This window comes from Ogataea polymorpha, assembly GCF_001664045.1.
Source record: "Ogataea polymorpha strain NCYC 495 leu1.1 chromosome Unknown OGAPOscaffold_6, whole genome shotgun sequence".
NCBI classification, from domain to species: Eukaryota; Fungi; Ascomycota; class Pichiomycetes; order Pichiales; family Pichiaceae; genus Ogataea; species Ogataea polymorpha.
In genome coordinates this window covers 706,093-724,026 of record NW_017264703.1, presented here as the reverse complement: position 1 = coordinate 724,026, position 17,934 = coordinate 706,093, and the positions used below count along the sequence as shown (strand labels likewise).

At 53.4% G+C, this 17,934-nt stretch overlaps 10 protein-coding genes across 10 annotated transcripts; 3 read left to right on the top strand and 7 right to left on the bottom strand.

Moving 5' to 3' along the window:
- Positions 1-56: 56 nt before the first annotated feature.
- OGAPODRAFT_14446 (uncharacterized protein) lies at positions 57-6,079 on the bottom strand (the record flags this gene model as incomplete). Its single annotated transcript, XM_018353419.1, has 3 exons — positions 57-59; positions 109-979; positions 1,056-6,079. The coding sequence occupies 3 exons, from the start codon at positions 6,077-6,079 to the stop codon at positions 57-59; spliced, it is 5,898 nt and encodes a 1,965-aa protein (XP_018209425.1).
- A 124-nt stretch (positions 6,080-6,203) lies between these two features.
- Positions 6,204-6,732, bottom strand: OGAPODRAFT_17230 (uncharacterized protein; the record flags this gene model as incomplete). The annotated part of the gene is made up of 1 exon (XM_018354984.1): positions 6,204-6,732. The coding sequence occupies exon 1, from the start codon at positions 6,704-6,706 to the stop codon at positions 6,206-6,208; it is 501 nt and encodes a 166-aa protein (XP_018209424.1). The 5' UTR covers positions 6,707-6,732.
- Positions 6,733-6,791: 59 nt separating this feature from the next.
- On the bottom strand, positions 6,792-7,861 carry OGAPODRAFT_17229 (uncharacterized protein). The gene has a single exon (XM_018354983.1). The coding sequence runs from the start codon at positions 7,800-7,802 to the stop codon at positions 7,077-7,079; it is 726 nt and encodes a 241-aa protein (XP_018209423.1). The 5' UTR covers positions 7,803-7,861; the 3' UTR covers positions 6,792-7,076.
- Positions 7,862-7,884: 23 nt separating this feature from the next.
- Positions 7,885-10,153, bottom strand: OGAPODRAFT_90368 (uncharacterized protein; the record flags this gene model as incomplete). Its single annotated transcript, XM_018356966.1, has 1 exon — positions 7,885-10,153. One exon carries the CDS (start codon positions 10,151-10,153, stop codon positions 7,925-7,927), a length of 2,229 nt encoding a protein of 742 aa, XP_018209422.1. The 3' UTR covers positions 7,885-7,924.
- A 133-nt stretch (positions 10,154-10,286) lies between these two features.
- Positions 10,287-14,113, top strand: OGAPODRAFT_17228 (Lysyl-tRNA synthetase). Its single transcript, XM_018354982.1, has one exon. It carries the CDS (start codon positions 11,436-11,438, stop codon positions 13,206-13,208), a length of 1,773 nt encoding a protein of 590 aa, XP_018209420.1. The 5' UTR covers positions 10,287-11,435; the 3' UTR covers positions 13,209-14,113.
- OGAPODRAFT_9959 (uncharacterized protein) lies at positions 10,299-11,306 on the bottom strand (the record flags this gene model as incomplete). The annotated part of the gene is made up of 1 exon (XM_018358093.1): positions 10,299-11,306. One exon carries the CDS (start codon positions 11,304-11,306, stop codon positions 10,299-10,301), a length of 1,008 nt encoding a protein of 335 aa, XP_018209421.1.
- Positions 13,249-14,151, bottom strand: OGAPODRAFT_50823 (uncharacterized protein; the record flags this gene model as incomplete). The annotated part of the gene is made up of 1 exon (XM_018355681.1): positions 13,249-14,151. One exon carries the CDS (start codon positions 14,149-14,151, stop codon positions 13,249-13,251), a length of 903 nt encoding a protein of 300 aa, XP_018209419.1.
- Positions 14,152-14,416: 265 nt separating this feature from the next.
- Positions 14,417-14,977, top strand: OGAPODRAFT_37095 (uncharacterized protein; the record flags this gene model as incomplete). Its single annotated transcript, XM_018355333.1, has 1 exon — positions 14,417-14,977. A coding segment is annotated over one exon (561 nt), but the record flags the coding sequence as incomplete, so codon positions are not given.
- A 74-nt stretch (positions 14,978-15,051) lies between these two features.
- On the bottom strand, positions 15,052-15,393 carry OGAPODRAFT_51665 (uncharacterized protein; the record flags this gene model as incomplete). The annotated part of the gene is made up of 1 exon (XM_018355705.1): positions 15,052-15,393. One exon carries the CDS (start codon positions 15,391-15,393, stop codon positions 15,052-15,054), a length of 342 nt encoding a protein of 113 aa, XP_018209417.1.
- Positions 15,394-15,569: 176 nt separating this feature from the next.
- On the top strand, positions 15,570-16,096 carry OGAPODRAFT_9954 (uncharacterized protein; the record flags this gene model as incomplete). Its single annotated transcript, XM_018358092.1, has 3 exons — positions 15,570-15,621; positions 15,657-15,829; positions 15,863-16,096. 3 exons carry the CDS (start codon positions 15,570-15,572, stop codon positions 16,094-16,096), a joined length of 459 nt encoding a protein of 152 aa, XP_018209416.1.
- Between the last annotated feature and the right edge of the window lie 1,838 nt (positions 16,097-17,934).

The following is a 17,934-nucleotide window of genomic DNA, read 5'->3' as shown; positions in this document are numbered from 1 at the left end:
TGGCTGGTCGGGCTGTGCAGGTTTCGGTTCGTAGTAGTGGTCCACTCTTTTTGGCTTCACTATGAGGATCATGAGGAACAGCAGAATCAACAGCACCAGGAAAAACACCAGCTTGCACTTGGCGGTGGCCTTTTGGTATTTTTCGGCCTTTTTCATCTGTTTGTCGGCCCCTTTCACGTCCGCGACCGTCTTGCTCAAATTGTAGTCAATTCTGTCCAGCACCGTTCCCTGGTCTACCACCATATTTTCGAGCTCTTTGAAAATCGTGGAGATTTCTATCACGCCCTGTGCAATCTTGTAGATCTCCTCTTCCCTCTGGTGGAGGTACTCGTCACTGATGGTTTCCTGTTGCGACATGAGTTGCTGCGATGACTCCTGCAGCGCCTGGCGCGAGTATGACTCAATGTTCTCGCTGGACTCTGTCTGGACAAACTTGCTGCCGCCCTTGGTGTCTATGAGGGGCACCTCGAACTCGTCTTCTTTGAGGTAGCGGATGTAGCTGTTCTGGAGACTGCGGAACTGCGTCGACAGATCCTGCGTGCGGATGGCCAGACTCTTTTTGAGATTGTCCACCATTTCCGTCTCGGCCGCCTTGTGAAACTGCAGCCGTGAGTCGTCGAGCGTTTTAATTTCCGAGTACATGAGCTGGAAGCTCTTTGTGATTTTAAAGGACAGCTCTTTTATTTTGGCGTCGTCCTCGGTGGTGTCACTGAACCCAGGGAGCAGGTTCTTCTTATAGAGTTTGCCCAATTCCGTGATTTTCGTCTGTATGTCTGCCAGCATGAGCTCTGAATTGCGCTGCAGCTCGACAATGCTGGGGGGCAACTCCACCATCTCTGTTTCACCGGTGTCCGAGTACGGCTGGAGAAGGCCCTCTTCCTCGTCTTTAAGCCCTTCGAAGCGGTCTGCCTTGCTGGAAAAGGCGCCGTGGTGGTGTGGAAAGGTTCGGCGGTACGATATGTACAAATTCGTGCGGTCTCTAAACATGCAAGAGAGTATAAATATTTATTTTATTTAATAATAAAATACAGTTTATTATTTTTCAACTGCCTTACGTACTGGTATAAAACGGACCCGGGGCCATCAAGATGTACCGCTCCATTGCCTCGCGGAACCGGTTTTTATACTGTTTCGGCGTGATCACCGTGGGTTCCTTGCCAACACCAGTACCCCCCACCAGGCCCTTTTCCTTGACCCAGCTCTCCAGCTTCTTGTCCCAGGTGAACGTGCGGATACAGTCGATGATTCCCACCACGAGCTCCTTGTTTTCCGAGTCGATTCCCACCACCAGCGAGTAGTCCATCACGTTCATCTTGGCAAGAAACAGCGTGTCGTTCCACAACGACGCGCGCAGCAGCCGCTTCGCGTTCTCGCGCACAAACAGCGGCGACTCGTAAATGTACTCCACCATATTCTCATCCAGCAGCACCTCGTTCTCCTTGCCTGTTTGTTCGACGTGCCTGTTGCGCATCGAGCCCTTCAAGTCGAATATTCGCGTCATTTTGCGGTTGTAGAACAGGTTCTCCATTATCAGCACGTTCATCGTGTAAGAGCGCGCCCCGGGCATGCTGGTCTTGACCTGGATCTGGTAGAATCCAAAGATCTTCACTAGCACCGTGGGCAGGCTGTGGAACAGCGCCTGCGCAAAGTATTCAAAGTAGCTCGGTGCAAATTGCACAAACGCCTCCAGCTCCGACCTGCTCAGCTCCTTAATGATGAACCGGTCGTCCAGCGTCTTGAGAAAAGCCGACCCAGATTTCCCCCCCGTCGAGTCCCATTTCACGCACCGCGACAGGCTCTCGACGTACTTGGTGCTCACGCCGCACTGCCTGCGGAATGCGTCGAACTGCTCTGCAAAGAAGATTTTGCACGAGATGGTCGAATACCCTTCCTCAAACTGGTATTTCAAATGGAAACCTTTCTTGAGCATGATTTTCTCGAGATCGGGCGAGCGCGCCGCCCCATCGCCCGTGTGGCTGCTAGCAGGGCTCTGTTTCGTCTCATTCTCAAACCGCACGGACGCAGACTCGCCGTCGTCCGTCTCGTCCTGCTGCTGCTGCTTTTCCTGATAGTACAGTTTCGAGCCGTAATCGGCCGTGTTCAAGCAGAACGCAATGATCGAGCTTGGCTCGTCCTCCCGCACAATCACGTCCGAGTCGACAAAAATGTGCTCCGTCGGGCCCAGCGGGAACGACAGCGGCTCCCACAGGGTGGCCGACCGGTCGGCCCAGAAATGCGTCAAGGACTTGAGCAGCGACGATTTTTCGGGCTGCGGCTGCTGCGGCTGCGCTGGCTGCTGTTTCGGCTCCTCCCGCCTGTCCGACTCGGCACGCTCCTCCTCCACCGCGTCCTTCACGTTCTTGTACACCTCCACGGTCGGCCGCGACGCCACCAGTTTGTGCCTGTAGCTGTTCTCCTGCAGTTTGCGTTTCTCCTCCTCGCGCTGGCGGAAAAACTCCTGTGCGTCGAAATACTCCGCCAGCTTCTTGACCCTCCCCTCGTTGTTAAGTTCTGTCAGCCGCGGCAGCACCCTGTCGCCGGTCTCCAATATGTGGTTCTGCAGCTCGCTATTGCCTTGCTGCAACTCCTGGATTTTTTCCAGCACCAGATTGCCGCGTCGCCGCGTACCTGCTCCCTCCTCCTCTTTTTCCTCCTTTTCCTCCTCCTTCTCCTTCTCTGCCAGCTCTCCCGGCTTGTCGTTGCCCGCCTTGAACAGCCGGTCCAACTGGAATGCCGTGATTTTCTTGATCTCCTTCTCTGTCGGCAGAAAATCCTTATCGAACTCCTGAAACTCGAAATTCCAGTCGTTCGACAGCTCCTGCACCTCGCGTATCACTCCCGTCAGCCGTAAATGGCCCGACACCGGCGTCGTGCGGTAGATGTCCTCCGCCAGCTGGATCATCGCCTTCTGCTGCTGGTCCACGCGTGTCTTGAGCTCCTGCACCCGCTGCTGCGCAGCCTCGATCCGGTCCTCTGTCATGCTGTCCAACTTCAGCCGGTTCAGCCGACTCCGCACGCTCTCGAAGAAAACCGTCGTCCGCTTCACCACCTGCTTGTAAGTCTGCACCTTGATCTGCAGATCGTACTCAGGCTTCCAGAAAAGCTGGAACTTGGGTGGCACCAGCTCCAAGATTTCCACCTCCGAATATTCGACGCGCACAGCCAGGTTCTGGAAACTGAAGTAGTGGATCTGGTCGCGGTAGAAGTCGTGCGCGCACGCGGCGCCCTTCACCTTCATCCCACGACACCAGAACGACAGCTCCAAGTACTTACCAAACGAGTATTTCCACGCGTTGTCGCTCAGCGGCAGTACCGGTGTCGTGTTCCCGCAGCTCTTGCACAGACTCCACGCCATAATCATGTTCTCGCGACCCTGCAACGGCTTCGGGTTCGTCTCCACCACCATGTCCACTTTGCCGCTGCCGTGCACGTACGACCGGAAATGCTCTTTCAACGTCAGCCCGCACCCTTCTGTGCACAGCTGGCCTGCGTTCACACACAGGTGCTCAATGTATTGGCCCAGACAGAAGTCGTTGTCCCAGTAGTAGTCGGTGACCTGGATCTCCGGGCCCACGCACGGCGTCGCGTTTTTCGTCGACACCATGCTGTACAGAGTGACGATGTTCTGGTGGTAGTTTGGGTCGAAGAACACAAACCGGCGCGGGTGCCAGAACTGCTCCCACTGCTTTTCTGCAAGCGAGATTTCGTACCGGTTGTGCTTGTCGACGTAGTCCTCGTGCTGCTCCACGAGCTTGGCGAGGTCTTCGTCGCGCTGCGGCAGCTCGTCCGCGTCGATGCGCACGTTCCACTGCAGCAGCAGGTCGCCCACGGCCTCGCCATCGGTCAGCTCGGCAAACCGCCGCCGCAGCTCGGCGTTCTTATCCAGCCGCGCCTGGTACAGCGCCAGCCTCTCCAGCACAAACGGCCGCTCAAACCGCACCCACGGCGACGACGACAGGATCCGCACGTCGAACGCCCGCTCCACATCCTGGTAGCTGCCCAGGCTCATGCTGTGCAGCGGCTCCACTGCCGAGTGGAGTTCGTAGTCGCCTGCCTGCAGACACTGGTCGCGCATCAGGCCGGACTCCAGCTTCACGTTGAAAAACACGTACGCCATCAGCGTAGCGCACTCCTTCACCTTGGCCAGCTCTTCTCTGCTGCCCCCACGCAACACCACCGTGAATCCGGCCTCAGGGTTGCAGCCCGTCAGAAAAACATACGTCCGGCGCACCGACTCGTGCACGTACGAGCGCACCTCGAACTTGCCGCAGCGGCCCAGCGCAGGGTTTGTGGCCAGCTTGTCGATCGAGTTGACCACGTCGGCCTTGGTCATGCGAGCTATTTTCTTGAGCAGCTGCGGCTTGAGGTTGAACGCCACGGTGATGCCCGCCTCCGCCAGCAGCTTCAGCGCGTATCCGTTCACCGTGCTCTCGGCAAACACCACGTTTGGCTTCAGAGCCACGATCCTTGCCACTAGCTTCTCCAGATACTGGTCTTGCTGCGCGATGAGCGGCTCCAGGCTGGAAAACCGCGTATCGGCCTCCTGCTCGTACTCGATCTGGAACGTCACCAGCATGATGCGCGGATTTTGGATGCTGTCGGCCATCGTCTTGAGCGGCAGACATTTGGAAAAAACGATTCCGTCCAGCACGCCCGAGTCCTCGATCGAGGAGCCGGGAATCCGTTTCAACTTGAGATAGTTCGAGATGTCGAAGCTCTCGCCGTTCGCCAGCTCCACAGGCACACTGGAGACTCGTTTGAGACACTTGATTAGCGTTCGCGCCCAGACGTCAATGTGCTCCACTTTGCGGTCGGTCAGAAGCTGCGTGAGCAGCTGGCGCGCGTGGTTTTCTCCTGCGCGCAAGAAATCGTCCATGAACTCAAACTCCTCGAACCCAAATCCAAACGCGCCGGACGCCGTGCTTCTAAACGGTGCGCTGGAGCTCGCGTCACTGGACACGCGTGTCCCGCTGCGACTCATGCGCCGGTGCTTGAGCCGGTGGAAATTTGTTGGCCGCCGCGGCCTGTTGGAGCGGAACACCTTGCGGCCCGTCATGCTGCCCGTGTCCTCAAGCTTGAACGTGCTGGCGTTCGGGCTGTGGTAAGTCCAGTTGAACTCGTGGTTGTTGAGCGGATTGGAGTGTACGGAGGTGAACGCCAGCAGTCCGGGCTCGTCCTCGTCATCTGACAGCTCCGACGGCGAGCCTAGCAGAGTGTGCGAGGCAGACAGCGCGTACTCTTCGTCGTGGCGCGAGTCTGCGGACGGCTGGTGGTTGCCCGGCAGGATCGCGGTGCCGAAGTTGAAGATCGAGGACGCGGCATCAGCGGCCGCATTCGCCGCCGCCGCCGTGAAGTTGAGCGGCGTCAGCGTCTTCTTGTCCTGCTCTGCACCTCCGTTGCCCGCGAGGAACGGTCGGTTCGCCAGCAGCGTGTTGCCCCGGCTGCGACGACTCACCGAGTTCGAGCGCGGGATGTCGATCTCGATCGCCTCTCCTTTGCGCGTCGTCGGGATCGCCATCATCGGCGGAGGCGTCGGCGCCGACCGTGGCACAAACTGCCCGTCCGTCGTCGCCGCCAGCGACTGCGTGTCGCGGCTCTCAGAGTCCGCGCGCACTGGCGAAAGCGTCTCCGAGACCTGCGTCGAGCTGTTCGACTCGTCTCCAACCGACTCGTCTTCACTCGAGGCATATTCCTCGTACCGATCGGCCAGTTTCAGACACAAGAGACACACTCGCATCTTGCCCGGATGGTTGAACTTGTCACCGTCAATGAAGGTGGTGCAATTGCTGCAGAAGATCTTGCCGCAGATCCGACAGTGGTGTTTGCGGCGGAACGTGGTGAACGTGCGGTCGCAGGACCGGCACTTCGTCGCCGACGAGTCATCGAGCCAGTAATCGCGCCCCAGGCCCTGGGGTTCTTTATTGTGCTTGTTGCGCAGCGTGCTCATCAGGTTCAGCGTCAGGTCGTTATAGCTGTCGTTCACGCCTGCACGGTGCACGCTCGCATGCGACGGCAGCACACGGTCGCTCAGCTGCGTAGTCGAGTGCGCCGACCTTGAAAGGCCTAGTTTGAATGACATCGGTGCGAGGGTGAGATATCTATCTGTAATTTATTTTTTATTTATTTATTTATACGCTTTTCTGCTAATTCAGTGCTGCGTTTTTATTCCGCCATTTTTGGCTACTAGTACAAAACCGATCGCGCCTCACTCGTCGCTCTTTTCCTTCTTGTTTTTCTTGTCCTTTCGCTCCTTCTTGTCCTTCTTGTCCTTCTTCTCCTTCTTCTCCAGTTTGCGCTTCTTCACCTTCTCTTCACTGTTCTCGTCGGTCATCACCGTCTCGTCGACCTCTGTTGCCTCGGCTCCCACCGTGTCGTCGTCAAACACTATCTTTTTCGGCTTCTGGCCAGCATTCTCAAAAACAGTCTTCTTCGGCACCTTCTCGCTCCTCTCCTTGGCCTGGCCTTCCAGCAGCAGTGGCGGCAGGCCTCGCAATTCTCTCTGTAGCCGCTTCAGCTGGCTCAGAGTGGTCGAATCGGGCCCATGGTAGCTTTTATCCATGGCGGTGGCCTCGAGATGGTCGCACTCGCTAATGAACTGGTCCAGCATCTGCTGGGTCTCGTCTGACGACAGAGCTACCGCCGCATGAGCGCTGGCAACAACGGGTGAGTTCACAGCAGACGCCGTGACTCTCTTGCGAAATGACATGGAATATATATTTTTTTTTATTTTTTTCGTATTTTTCATTTTTTTTTCAACAACATGAATTTTGGTCTCTGGTGCCAGTCGATCAGACATTTTTCCGTCGCGGCCACTCGTCCTGTGCGGCCGGTCTCGCTCGCTCTGACGTCTGCTGCGCTTGGCCAGCCTGCCGGCGCCCCGTCGCTGTTCGGTTTTCTCCAGAGAAGATGGGCCACTAGAGGTGGTTTTAGAGGAGGCAACCTCGGTAACACATACCAACCAAATACGCTGAAGAGAAAAAGACGGCTCGGCTTTCTTGCCAGGGCATGCTCTCGCACGGGACGCAAGATCCTCAAGAGAAGAAAGGAGAAAGGAAGATGGTTCCTGACACACTAAGTTATTTTTCCAGATAGTACACTCCATAGCCGTCTCCAACCCCCGGTACACGATACACGCAGAACCGGGCTACAGCGTGGACCAGGAAATCGTTCAAGAGACTGCTTTCGCGCAGCTGCACCGCGACCAAAATGCCTGTTTGAGGTCCCGCCAGCCTCTCGGCAGCCCGCACCAGATGCGGTATCAAGTACGGATTGTATATAGTATCACAGGTAATGATAAGATCTGGATATCCTTTGACAAGCGCTAGAACCTCGTCGGTCGACGAGGACTCCCAATCAAACGTCATGGCGTCGATTCGCCGCACGTTGTGTCTTCTGCAAGTATTGTCGGTAGGAATGGTAGACGACTCGAAAACGCCGCCGTTGCGACATATGTTGCTCTTTAGCAGCTTCATCACGCCTTGCTGGTCAGTACACACGTAATGACGGCATTTGCGGCCCACCGAGCATGCCAGCAGCCCCGACACGCCGGACCCCAGCTCGACTATGCTAAAATTCTTGATTGCGTCCAAGACGGCGTTGTTCGGCTGCAGAAGCCACTCAGCCACCTTTATCGACGTCGACCACGCCAAAAACCCTGTTGTACCATCCCTATTGCTACCGTTGAAAGCAGAAACAGACTGCTGGACCACATATTCGTCGTCTCCAACCGCGACCCGCACCTCGTCCGTCCGCGCCAAATACCCCAGCCCTGCGCTCTCCGGTGGTGCCTGTTCAACATACATCTCAAAGACATGGTCCTCGATGTCTCCAGGTTCGATCGGCTGGAAAAAACGGGTGTCCAACGCCATGTCTACACGCGGCTGTGCAAGTTTATTTCATTATTTTTCGTATGCTCTATGCCTATTTATTTTTTCTCGCCAGCGTCCTCCAAAGACAAGTTCTGCAGCATCTGCTTGGCCTTTATAAATGTCCCCGTGGCGTTGTTTGTGTCAACGTTCAGGTTGGTGAGGCTCTTGGGGCTTGCGATGCCGAACGAGGGGTTGAGGATCCGGTTAGGGCTGGAACCGTACTCGGGAGCTTCGTTGTCGACCAGCCGTTCGTCCAGCAGCTCTCCGTCTAACTCTTCGTCCAGATCCTCGTCCTTGTCGTCAACATCGTCCTCATAGTCGTCTTCGTCGTAGTCGTCGTCCAGATCCTCGTCCTCGTACACGTAGTCCGGATCCAGGTTCTCGTTCTCGTCGTCCTCATCGAACGAATACTCCGCCTCCGGCTCTGTCTCGGGCTCCGTGCTCCTGGAAGCAGGCGACCGCGAGAAAAATCCCCCCAGACGGTGCGAGTTGGCTCCTGCGCTTGTAAGTTCGTCCCTGCTCTTGGACTGCTCTGCCTCGCTTTCGCTCTCGTCATCAGAAAGATCGGAAAGATTCAGAACAGGGTTCCGCCAAAAATTCACGTCGCTGAACTGGTTTACGGTATCCTGAATGCCCAAGGCGCCCTCGCGCGTCCGCGAAATGTTCACCGGCGGGAAGAACTGGTCCACCAGCTCTCCGATCGAAACGTAAGACGACTTATACCCTGCCATCTCGAGCAGCTCCATGTGCACGTCTCCGTCGGGGTTGATGGTGAAGATCCGCGACGAGGGAATGCCGACGTTTCTATACGATAGGGCGTCGGTAATTCTATTTCCAAAGCCTGCGTAGAAAGGAGTGTACGAGTGGTCGCTAGCAGCCTGTCTGGAGAATGACAGGTCCCGATCGGGAGTTTCTGCATTATGGGGCTGTTTCTTGTCGTAAAGTGCCTTGATGTCGTTCAGACAGGCCATTTTGAACACCTCTGGCTTTTTAAGCACGATTTCGCGCTTCAGGGCAGCAATAGTGCGGTCGGGCGAGAGAATCACCGGTCCCACAGGCAGCTTGATGCCATCCTGCACAATTCCGTTCAAGTAAGAGCGAGTAGAGTCGGCCAGACCAACAGAACGAGCCGTCAAGTACATAATGTTGTATCCGTTGAACTGGATGTCTGCGAACAACTTGGCGACGCCAACATGCGTCCAGTCTCTGCCCAGCATGGTCAGAACGTGGCCCAGAGCGTCCGACTTGGTGATCGTACCGTCAATGTCCGATATCACGATCGGAACGTTGTGTTTCCAAAGGAAGAGCTTCGCCGAGACCAAAGCCCTGCCCTTGTTGACGCTGAACTGCAAATCGTTCTCGCCCGGCTTGAGCGACAGACACTTGAGCTGCTCAGACGTGAGCCGCAGCGTCTTGAAATGGTTGTCCTGTTGTGTCTTCACGGTGTCTGTGTCAATGTCTGAAATTACGGAGGAGGCGCTGGAGGCTGGTGACTGCGGCTCTGTGCGAGTCTCGAGCGACATGGACTCGTCGTCTGCCAAGTCGTCCGAACTCAGGATCCGGATGTTGCCGTGCAGGTCCTTGTCGACGAGCGCGTTTATGTCGACGTCGTCGCCAAACTCGTCGATCAGCAGCTGTCGGATCACAGCGTCGGAGTCGTGGATGTTCTGGTCGTTGCTCTTGTATCCCTGCATGTCCAGCATGATGTCACCATTGGCCTCCACCTTGGACGGGATGTTCTTCTTAGTCAGCTTGCTGGAGATCTTCTTTGCGCGGTCGAACGACGAGGCAGTGCCCGCTTTCCGGATATTGGAGGGCGAGTGCTCGAGCAGCGCAGAGTCCGACTGTGTGGACGGCACCGACGCGCTGAAGCTGTCGTTGGCACCCTCCCCGATGTCCAGGTACTCCGGCTCCTCGGCCGGATACGCAATGGTCGGCTCGCTGGACTTGGGACTGCTGCCTGGCGAGCTGACCGGGCTGATCACGGGCGACGTCTGCAGGTCTGGCGGGATGTATCCGTCCGTCTCAAACACAAAAAACGCCTCGCCGCCGTCACCCAGCTTCATCGGCAGGTCCGTGACCTCGCCGTTCACAATGAACTCCACCTTCTTCTGCGAGGGTCTAAGGAGTTGGAACTTGCCAAACCGAACGTGAAACGGAGAGCACGCAAGCTCTCCGTCCGGCTGCTCGACAACAATCACGTCAATTGCTCCTGACAGCGTGGCCGGGTTGATCGAGCTCCATGTCTTGGACACAGAGCCGATGGCTCTTCCAACATACTGCATAGGGGAAAAAGGAGATGGGAATAATGTTTTATTTTTTTGGTCGTGCAAATAATGTAACGGGAAATTATCGTGCAAGCCTAGAGCAACAAGCCAGCCTGCTAGGGTGGGCACAGCTACGTATATCATAACCTAAAATTCTCATACATTAGTTACACTCTTCGATGCCGGCAATCTTGACCTGCTCGATGGAGCCATCGGTTTCGAGGCTGTTGCAGTAGCTATTTATCAGCCCGCTAGTGACCAAGTTGTCGTACTTAGACGGCTGGGTAGGCAGTCTGAAGTGTCTGTGCCAGTCGTTCTCTGTCTCTGTGAGTTTCGCGTTCGGATCGATCTTGAGTTTCGCCTCGTTCTGCTGTCTGATCTGCTGTTTCCATTGGTTAATCTTCACAAGCTCTCTGGACAAGTTGCGCTGGTAGTAGTTGAGATTTCCCAGGGTGTGGTTGAAGTTGTCGACGGCGTCGGCCAGGTTATCCACGGTCTGGTTCATCGACGCCAATGTTGCGCCCGTCAGCTCCAGACACGAGTCCTCCTCGAAGTCTGGGCTAAGCTCCTGCAACTTCAAGTTGGACAGGTGGTTGTTCTTTATTTTCAGAGGCACCTCCTCAAAGATGTTCCTGTAGGTGAGTCTGTTCTCGTACAGGTTTTTCGACACAAACCTTTCGTCCGACTTCCATGCTCTAACGAACGAGTCGCTCAGCTTGAACGCTCTCAGGCTCAGCAGACCGTCCATCGACTTGAGAGTGTCGAAAACTAGCACCACCACAGGCGTTGAGTCTCTGTTTTCTGTCTGGTTCTGGGTCTGCTGGTTGATAATCGCTTCAATAAGCGACTGGCTCACGAAACGGCCGCCGTTCGTCGTCAGAAACCACCCCAAGTGCTTCACCCCCACTTTTGTGTCTTTGAGCTTCGCAAGCAGGTCATTCTGGTACTTGACGTTGGATGCCCTGAGACTGAAAATCTCGTCGTTTGTATAGGACGGTGGGAACAGGAACGCATGGGAAACCTTGATTGCCGTGTGTCTTTTGTCTTCGCTTGGCTTGCTGGCAATATCCAATCCAAACAGTGGTCCCGCCTCCGTTGCTGGGTATGTGTCTTCGCCGACCTTGCTGATTTTCAGGGCCACGCTCGCGCTGATCTCCACGCTGATAGTCATGGTGTATAAAATTGGCTTTTTTAATGGAAAATTTTTTTAAAGCCAGTGTGCAACACCCATCAAAGTGCGACGAAAAGTAGAAAAATTAAATTAAAAAAAACCCATCCAGCTGAAAAAACGTCGACCGTCATGTCTGATAAAGTTGAGGAAGTGACAGAATCTCTGCAAAAGACCTATTTGGACGAGGTCACCGGCGAACAGGTGTCCAAGTCGGAGCTGAAAAAGAGACAGAAGCTGCGTGCTCTGGAGGCCAAGAAGGCTGAAAAGGCCAAGAAGGCTGCCGAGACCGCTCCAAAGGTCACCAAGAAAAAGGATGACATGGCCAACCTCAACCCTAACCAGTACTTTGAAATTAGATCGGCTCAGATCAACGAGCTTAGACAGCCGCACAGCGAGAAAAACCCTTACCCTCACAAGTTCCATGTTTCGCTGAGACTCGATCAGTTCAGAGAGAAGTATGCCCATCTCAAGAAAGGTGAGACTTTGCCAGACGTCAAGGTTTCTGTTGCGGGCAGAATCATGGTCAAGAGAGAGTCCGGATCGAAGCTGAAGTTCTACAACCTGGCCGGAGAAGGCACCAACGTTCAGATCATGGCTCAGGCCCAGGACGCCGAAGGAGATTTCCAAGAGATGCATGACATACTCAGAAGAGGAGATATCATTGGTGTCGAGGGCTATCCGGGAAGGACGAACCCAGCCAAAGGCGGTGAGGGTGAGCTTTCCGTGTTTGCTACCAAGGTCAAGCTTCTGACTCCATGTCTGCACATGCTGCCAACCGAGCACTACGGCTTTAAGGACCAGGAGGCAAGATACAGAAAAAGATATTTGGACCTGATCATGAACAAGTCCACCAAGGATACTTTTGTCACGAGATCCAAGATTATCTCTTATATCAGAAAGTTCCTCGACAGCAGGAACTTTATCGAGGTCGAGACTCCGATGATGAACGTCATTGCTGGAGGAGCCACGGCAAAGCCTTTCATTACTCACCACAACGATCTGGACATGGATATGTACATGAGAATTGCTCCGGAGTTGTTTTTGAAGGAGCTGGTTGTTGGAGGTCTGGAGAGAGTGTACGAGATTGGCAGACAGTTCAGAAATGAAGGTATCGACATGACCCACAACCCGGAGTTCACCACGTGCGAGTTCTACGAGGCGTATGCCGACGTGTACGACCTGATGGACACCACCGAGCTCCTGTTCTCGGAGATGGTCAAGGAGATCACTGGAGACTACAAGATCAAGTACCATCCGGACGGTCCTGACGGCAAGGAGCTGACCTTGGACTTCTCGAGGCCATGGAAGAGAATCAACATGATTGAGGAGCTGGAGAAGCTCTTCGACGTCAAGTTCCCTCCGGGAGACCAGCTGCACACCAAGGAGACCGGCGAGTTCCTCAAGAGCATCTTGATCAAGCACAAACTAGACTGTCCTCCACCCCTCACCAACGCCAGAATGCTCGATAAGCTTGTTGGAGAGCTCGAGGACACCTGTATCAATCCTACGTTCATCTTCGGCCACCCGCAGATGATGTCTCCGCTGGCCAAGTACGACAGATCCAAGCCGGGTCTGTGTGAACGGTTTGAGGTCTTCGTGGCCACCAAGGAGATCTGTAACGCGTACACGGAGCTGAACGACCCATTCGATCAGAGACAGAGATTTGAGGAGCAGGCCAGACAGAAGGCCCAGGGAGACGACGAAGCCCAGCTGATCGACGAGACGTTCTGCAACGCTTTGGAGTACGGTCTGCCACCGACCGCCGGATGGGGCTGCGGTATTGATAGATTGGCCATGTTTTTGACCGACTCAAACACCATCAGAGAGGTGCTGCTGTTCCCAACCCTGAAGCCAGACCAAGTGACCAAGGGCGAGGAAAAGAAGGAGGACAAGCAGGAGTAAGTAATTAAAGTACAGAATTAATGCAGACTAGAGGTTTCTATTATTTCTTCCCACGCAGCTGGCCCTGGCGTTTCATCTCCAATGCGCGCTTGTACGGCGGGTCCGTGGGCATTTGCACAGGGTCCAGGCTATGTGTCACCTTGGTGTCCAGCGAGTAAGAGGCGTCCGAATCGTAGCTAGTTTTGAGGTCTCCACAGGCCACAAATGGGGCTACCTTGCGTTCCTCGTAGTCCACACGCAGGTCCTCGTGCCACCTGGCGCGGCCAATGTCCATATTCTGGAAGAATTCCTCGGTGGATAGCTCTGGTTGCAGATGGGGCTTCCATCCTTCTCTCGGCCTGTACCCGATACAAACTATGAACGACTCGAGAGACGTGCCCCGCGAAGCCCGTGGCTTTGCACAGACCACTTTTTCGAACAGAAAACCGAGTTGGCTGTACAGAAGATCGATATCCCTGCCTCTGAAGATCTTGGCGACAAATGTCCCCCCTTCCTTCAATAAGCACGTGGCTAGACGCAGGGCGCACAGCACTAGCTGGGCCTGGATGTACTCGTCCAGGTCGTGCAGCCCAGTCACATCTGGAGCCCCGTCAGAACACACAAAATCGGCCTTTTCTCCGCCAAAAATATTGAGAATTTTGTCCAGCGTGCGAGGATCGGTAATGTCTGCCTGCAGCGTAACAACGTTGTCAATTGGTGCCATCGGCTGGAGATCTACGGCAACTATCTGGGCGTCAGAACGCTCATTTTTGAAGATTTCACGGCTCAACACTTGCGACCACGACCCGGGGGCAGCACACAGATCCACCACGCGGTGGATGTCGTTGAAAAGCCCAAACTGCTCGTTCAGCTGCAGCAGCTTGTACGCTGAACGCGCTCGCCAGCCCTCCTCCTTGGCCTTTCTGTAGTAGACGTCTCTTTTGTCCTTACTGCTTTTTCCCATATATTATTCCTGTAAAAAAAAGTCGCTGAAAATTTTTATCACCATGTTCAAGACGGCGACTTGCTTGCGCGCAGCCCGTCGCCTCTTTTCGTCTACCGCATCAAAATTCAACCTGAACCGCGAGCTAGACGAGCTTGCGGCCTTAAAGTTGCAGCTGACGGACCTCCCAAAGGTGAGCGACGACAAGTTGCAGAAGTCGCAATTGGTGGACACATTCAAGAAATACAACCCGCAGGTCGCCACGGAGGAGGAGGAGCTTCCCGGAACAAACAGGCCGCTGCCTATCAACGCTGAGCTCAACTACTACGCCCCCCTGAAGCACGAGGTCAAATACGGGCATCTCAAGGCAGAGATCGTGTTCAAGTCCTTTGAGCCAAAAAACCTCGAGTTCATTGCAGACTTTGCGCTCAGAGTCGCTTACTATTTGGGGCTGCCAGCCACAGGACCGCTTCCGATGCCTAAAAGGACAGAAAGATGGACAGTCATCAAATCTCCGTTCGCTCACGCCAAGGTGAAAGAGAATTTTGAAAGACACACGCATGGACGTGTTGTCAAGATCTGGGACTCCGACAATGAGGTCATTGATATCATGCTAAGCGTGCTCCAGAAGCACTCCATGTGGGGAGTCGGTATGAAGTGCAACATGTACGTCCAGGAGCCTTTGGGAATGGGCAACACCATGGCTAAGCTGCCGGACGGTGACAAACAGGTGTCGGACCTTGCTTCGACCCTCGAAACATTGGAGGGCGAGTCCCAATCTCCGGTCGCTCAGAGGGTTGCAGAGCTGCTGCAAGACCCTATTTTCACCCAGCACCTGGACTCCAGACAGCAAAAGACCGTGAGAGAAAAACTGGGAAAGAGCGAAACTTGATGTACATAGAACGAAGAAGTCCCGTATATTTAACCATACATGAGATCCTGTTCCTCCTCGCTGTCGGAAATGTCGATCTTTTTCTTCTGCGTAACGTCCACTCTGCACAGGGGACACGTCCTATTGAGCTTAAGCCAGGGCCCGATGCAGTCGAGATCGAAATAATGCTTGGAATTGCAGGGCAGCTCTACTATCAACGGAAATTCCTCCTGGTGGAACTCGTTGGTGCAAATTGGACAGCATTTGTCCTTAGGAACGTTGGAGATTTTGACTCTTTCAAGGGTGTCCAGAAAATCGTCGTCTATGCCTTTGTCCTCGCCCTGGAGCAGAACTCCGTTGGGGTCCAGTATTGTTCTCACTAACGCCTCCATCATTTCTGGGCTGTTTTCCTGTTGCCGCAACCTTTCCAGATACTCATTGATTATAGACGACTGGTTTTCTGCGCGCTCACCCGTTAAAAATGTGTCTAGCACATCCCTCAGTGTAGGCTGGCGGGACATTGATAAATAAATAAAAAACGGTTGAAAAAAAAGTGCTATCTTTGAAAATGTTCGACGATGAACAAGGAATGAAAATCGCCTACGAGGAAGCTCTGAAAGGTACGTAGATGTTGAAGTCGTCTTTCTAACATCAGGCTATGAGGAGGGAGGCATTCCTATTGGTTCCTGTCTAGTCCATGAGGATGGAACCGTTCTGGGACGGGGCCATAATATGCGGATCCAGAAGGGCTCGCCAACTCTTCACGGAGAGATCTCTTGTCTTGAAAACTGTGGAAGGCTCAAAGCCGAGGTGTATGCCAAGTGCACGGTAAGTTAATTTGAAACTCGTCTAACGATCTAGCTCTACACAACGCTGTCTCCCTGCTCCATGTGTAGCGGCTCAGCTCTGCTATTCAAGATACCGAGACTTGTTATGGGTGAGAACGTGAATTTTCAGGGTGCTGAGGACTGGTTGCAGAAGAACGGAGTAGAAGTGATCAATCTAAAGAACGAGAAATGTGAAAAACTGATGGCCAAGTTTATCGAGGAGCGTCCTGGAGATTGGTACGAGGACATCGGAGAGAGTGAAAAGTAGTGAAAAGTAGTTTTAAAATAATTTTTTATTTAATGTCTAAACGCACTGCAGAAGCGCCTGAGCGGGTTTCCAAACGCGCCAAGACACTCAGACAAAAGCCCAACTATACGCTGTACATTAAGAATCTCAATGATAAACTTCCTGCTGCGAAACTAAAGCAAAACCTCTACATACTTTTCAGTACTTACGGAGACGTGATAGCGATCAATTGCACTAATCGAGGGAAGTATAGAGGACAAGCCTGGGTCGCGCTGAGCTCAATCGAGGAATCCCAGTCAGCTTTATCCAGCCTGAACAACCAGCTGTTTTTTGGGAAACAGCTGGCAATACAATATAGCAATACCAAAAGCCACATTATAGAACGGCTCGAACAAGATCAAAATGTACTATAGAATCAACGCCGGCCCTTGCTTAGTCTCCAGTTTTCCTTCGGGTCATTTCTATTGAACAAGGGCTGCAGTTTCTCCGTTTTCTTTTTGGAGCTCAGTTGCGACCGATCGGCAGTTTTGAAAAAGCGCGGAGCGTACATCACCAGCCATTTCGGATCAATCTTGGTGATACAATGCATGTATTCCTTATTAGTCAGGACAAGCGTGTGGTAGATCACATAGTCCACCCCATGTTTCCTAAAAAGTGAGGACGAAGGATGGATGTGCACGGGAGTGTTTTCAACAAGGGTCCGGTAGGACCCTTCTTCTGGATCGTGTGTTGCTGCGCGTTTGGCTGAATTTTTGAAAAATCCAGAAACGAAAGCCTTGCGGATGAGATCCCAGTTCCCACGACAGCTGATCACAGACGATTCCATCTGACGCTCTCGCTTGTCAAGACTGTCAAAAATTTTCAGTAGCTGTCTGCGCACTTCTCTAGCTCTTCGCATTGACTTTTCATGAATGAAATTGTTCTGACACCAAAGTCGCTGGTTGTCGGCATCGGACCACTTGTTATAAACATTCAAAAGAGTTAGATGGTCCCCATTATAATCGTGGAACTTAGCTTTTATGCGATCTGCCTCTTCTCGTTTCTCTTTTGGCCGATAAAAGATGTCAGGCACGGAAAGCATCGCAATGATGGTGATAACCTCGTCCGAACATTTGAACTCAATTGACTGGATCAGAGTCTTTGACAGTAATGGTTCCATTGGGAAAAATGCCATCCGTTTTCCAAAATCTGTCAGGACCCCATTTTCGTCCAACGCATCCAAAATGTACAGCTCTTCCAGCGCGGTGAGAATAAGCTGCTCTTTCGGTCTATCCATGAAGTTGAAGCCAAGAACATCGTCGATGCCCATCGCCTTCAGCATCAAGATCGTATAAGACAGATTTTGACGCTGAATTTCGGGAACGGTGTTGGCAGGCATCTCGTTCAAAAATGCGTTCTTTGTGTATAAACGGTAGCAAATACCAGGCCCTGTTCTTCCCGCTCGACCAGACCGTTGATCTGCCTGAGCACGAGAGATCGGCTGCACAATTAATGAGTCCATTCCCAGCTTTGGGTCATAAGCGTTGACTTTGACATATCCCGGATCAATAACGTAGTAAATTCCATCAATCGTAACAGATGTCTCGGCAATATTAGTAGCAAGCACAACTTTGCGCTTTCCTGGCGGAGTTGGCTCAAAAATGCGGCTCTGCATTTCCGACGGAAGCGAAGAATAGATTGGCAGAACAATCAGTTCTGAGACATGAGGTTTTTCTGCACGTAGCAGACTCATCTTTTCAACCAGCGTTTCGCAACAAGTATCAATTTCCTCTTTACCGGTCAGAAACACGAGAATGTCGCCCGGGGGGTTGTTTGTGTGCACGTCTAAAACAGTTTCAATCGATGACTGGATGTAGTCG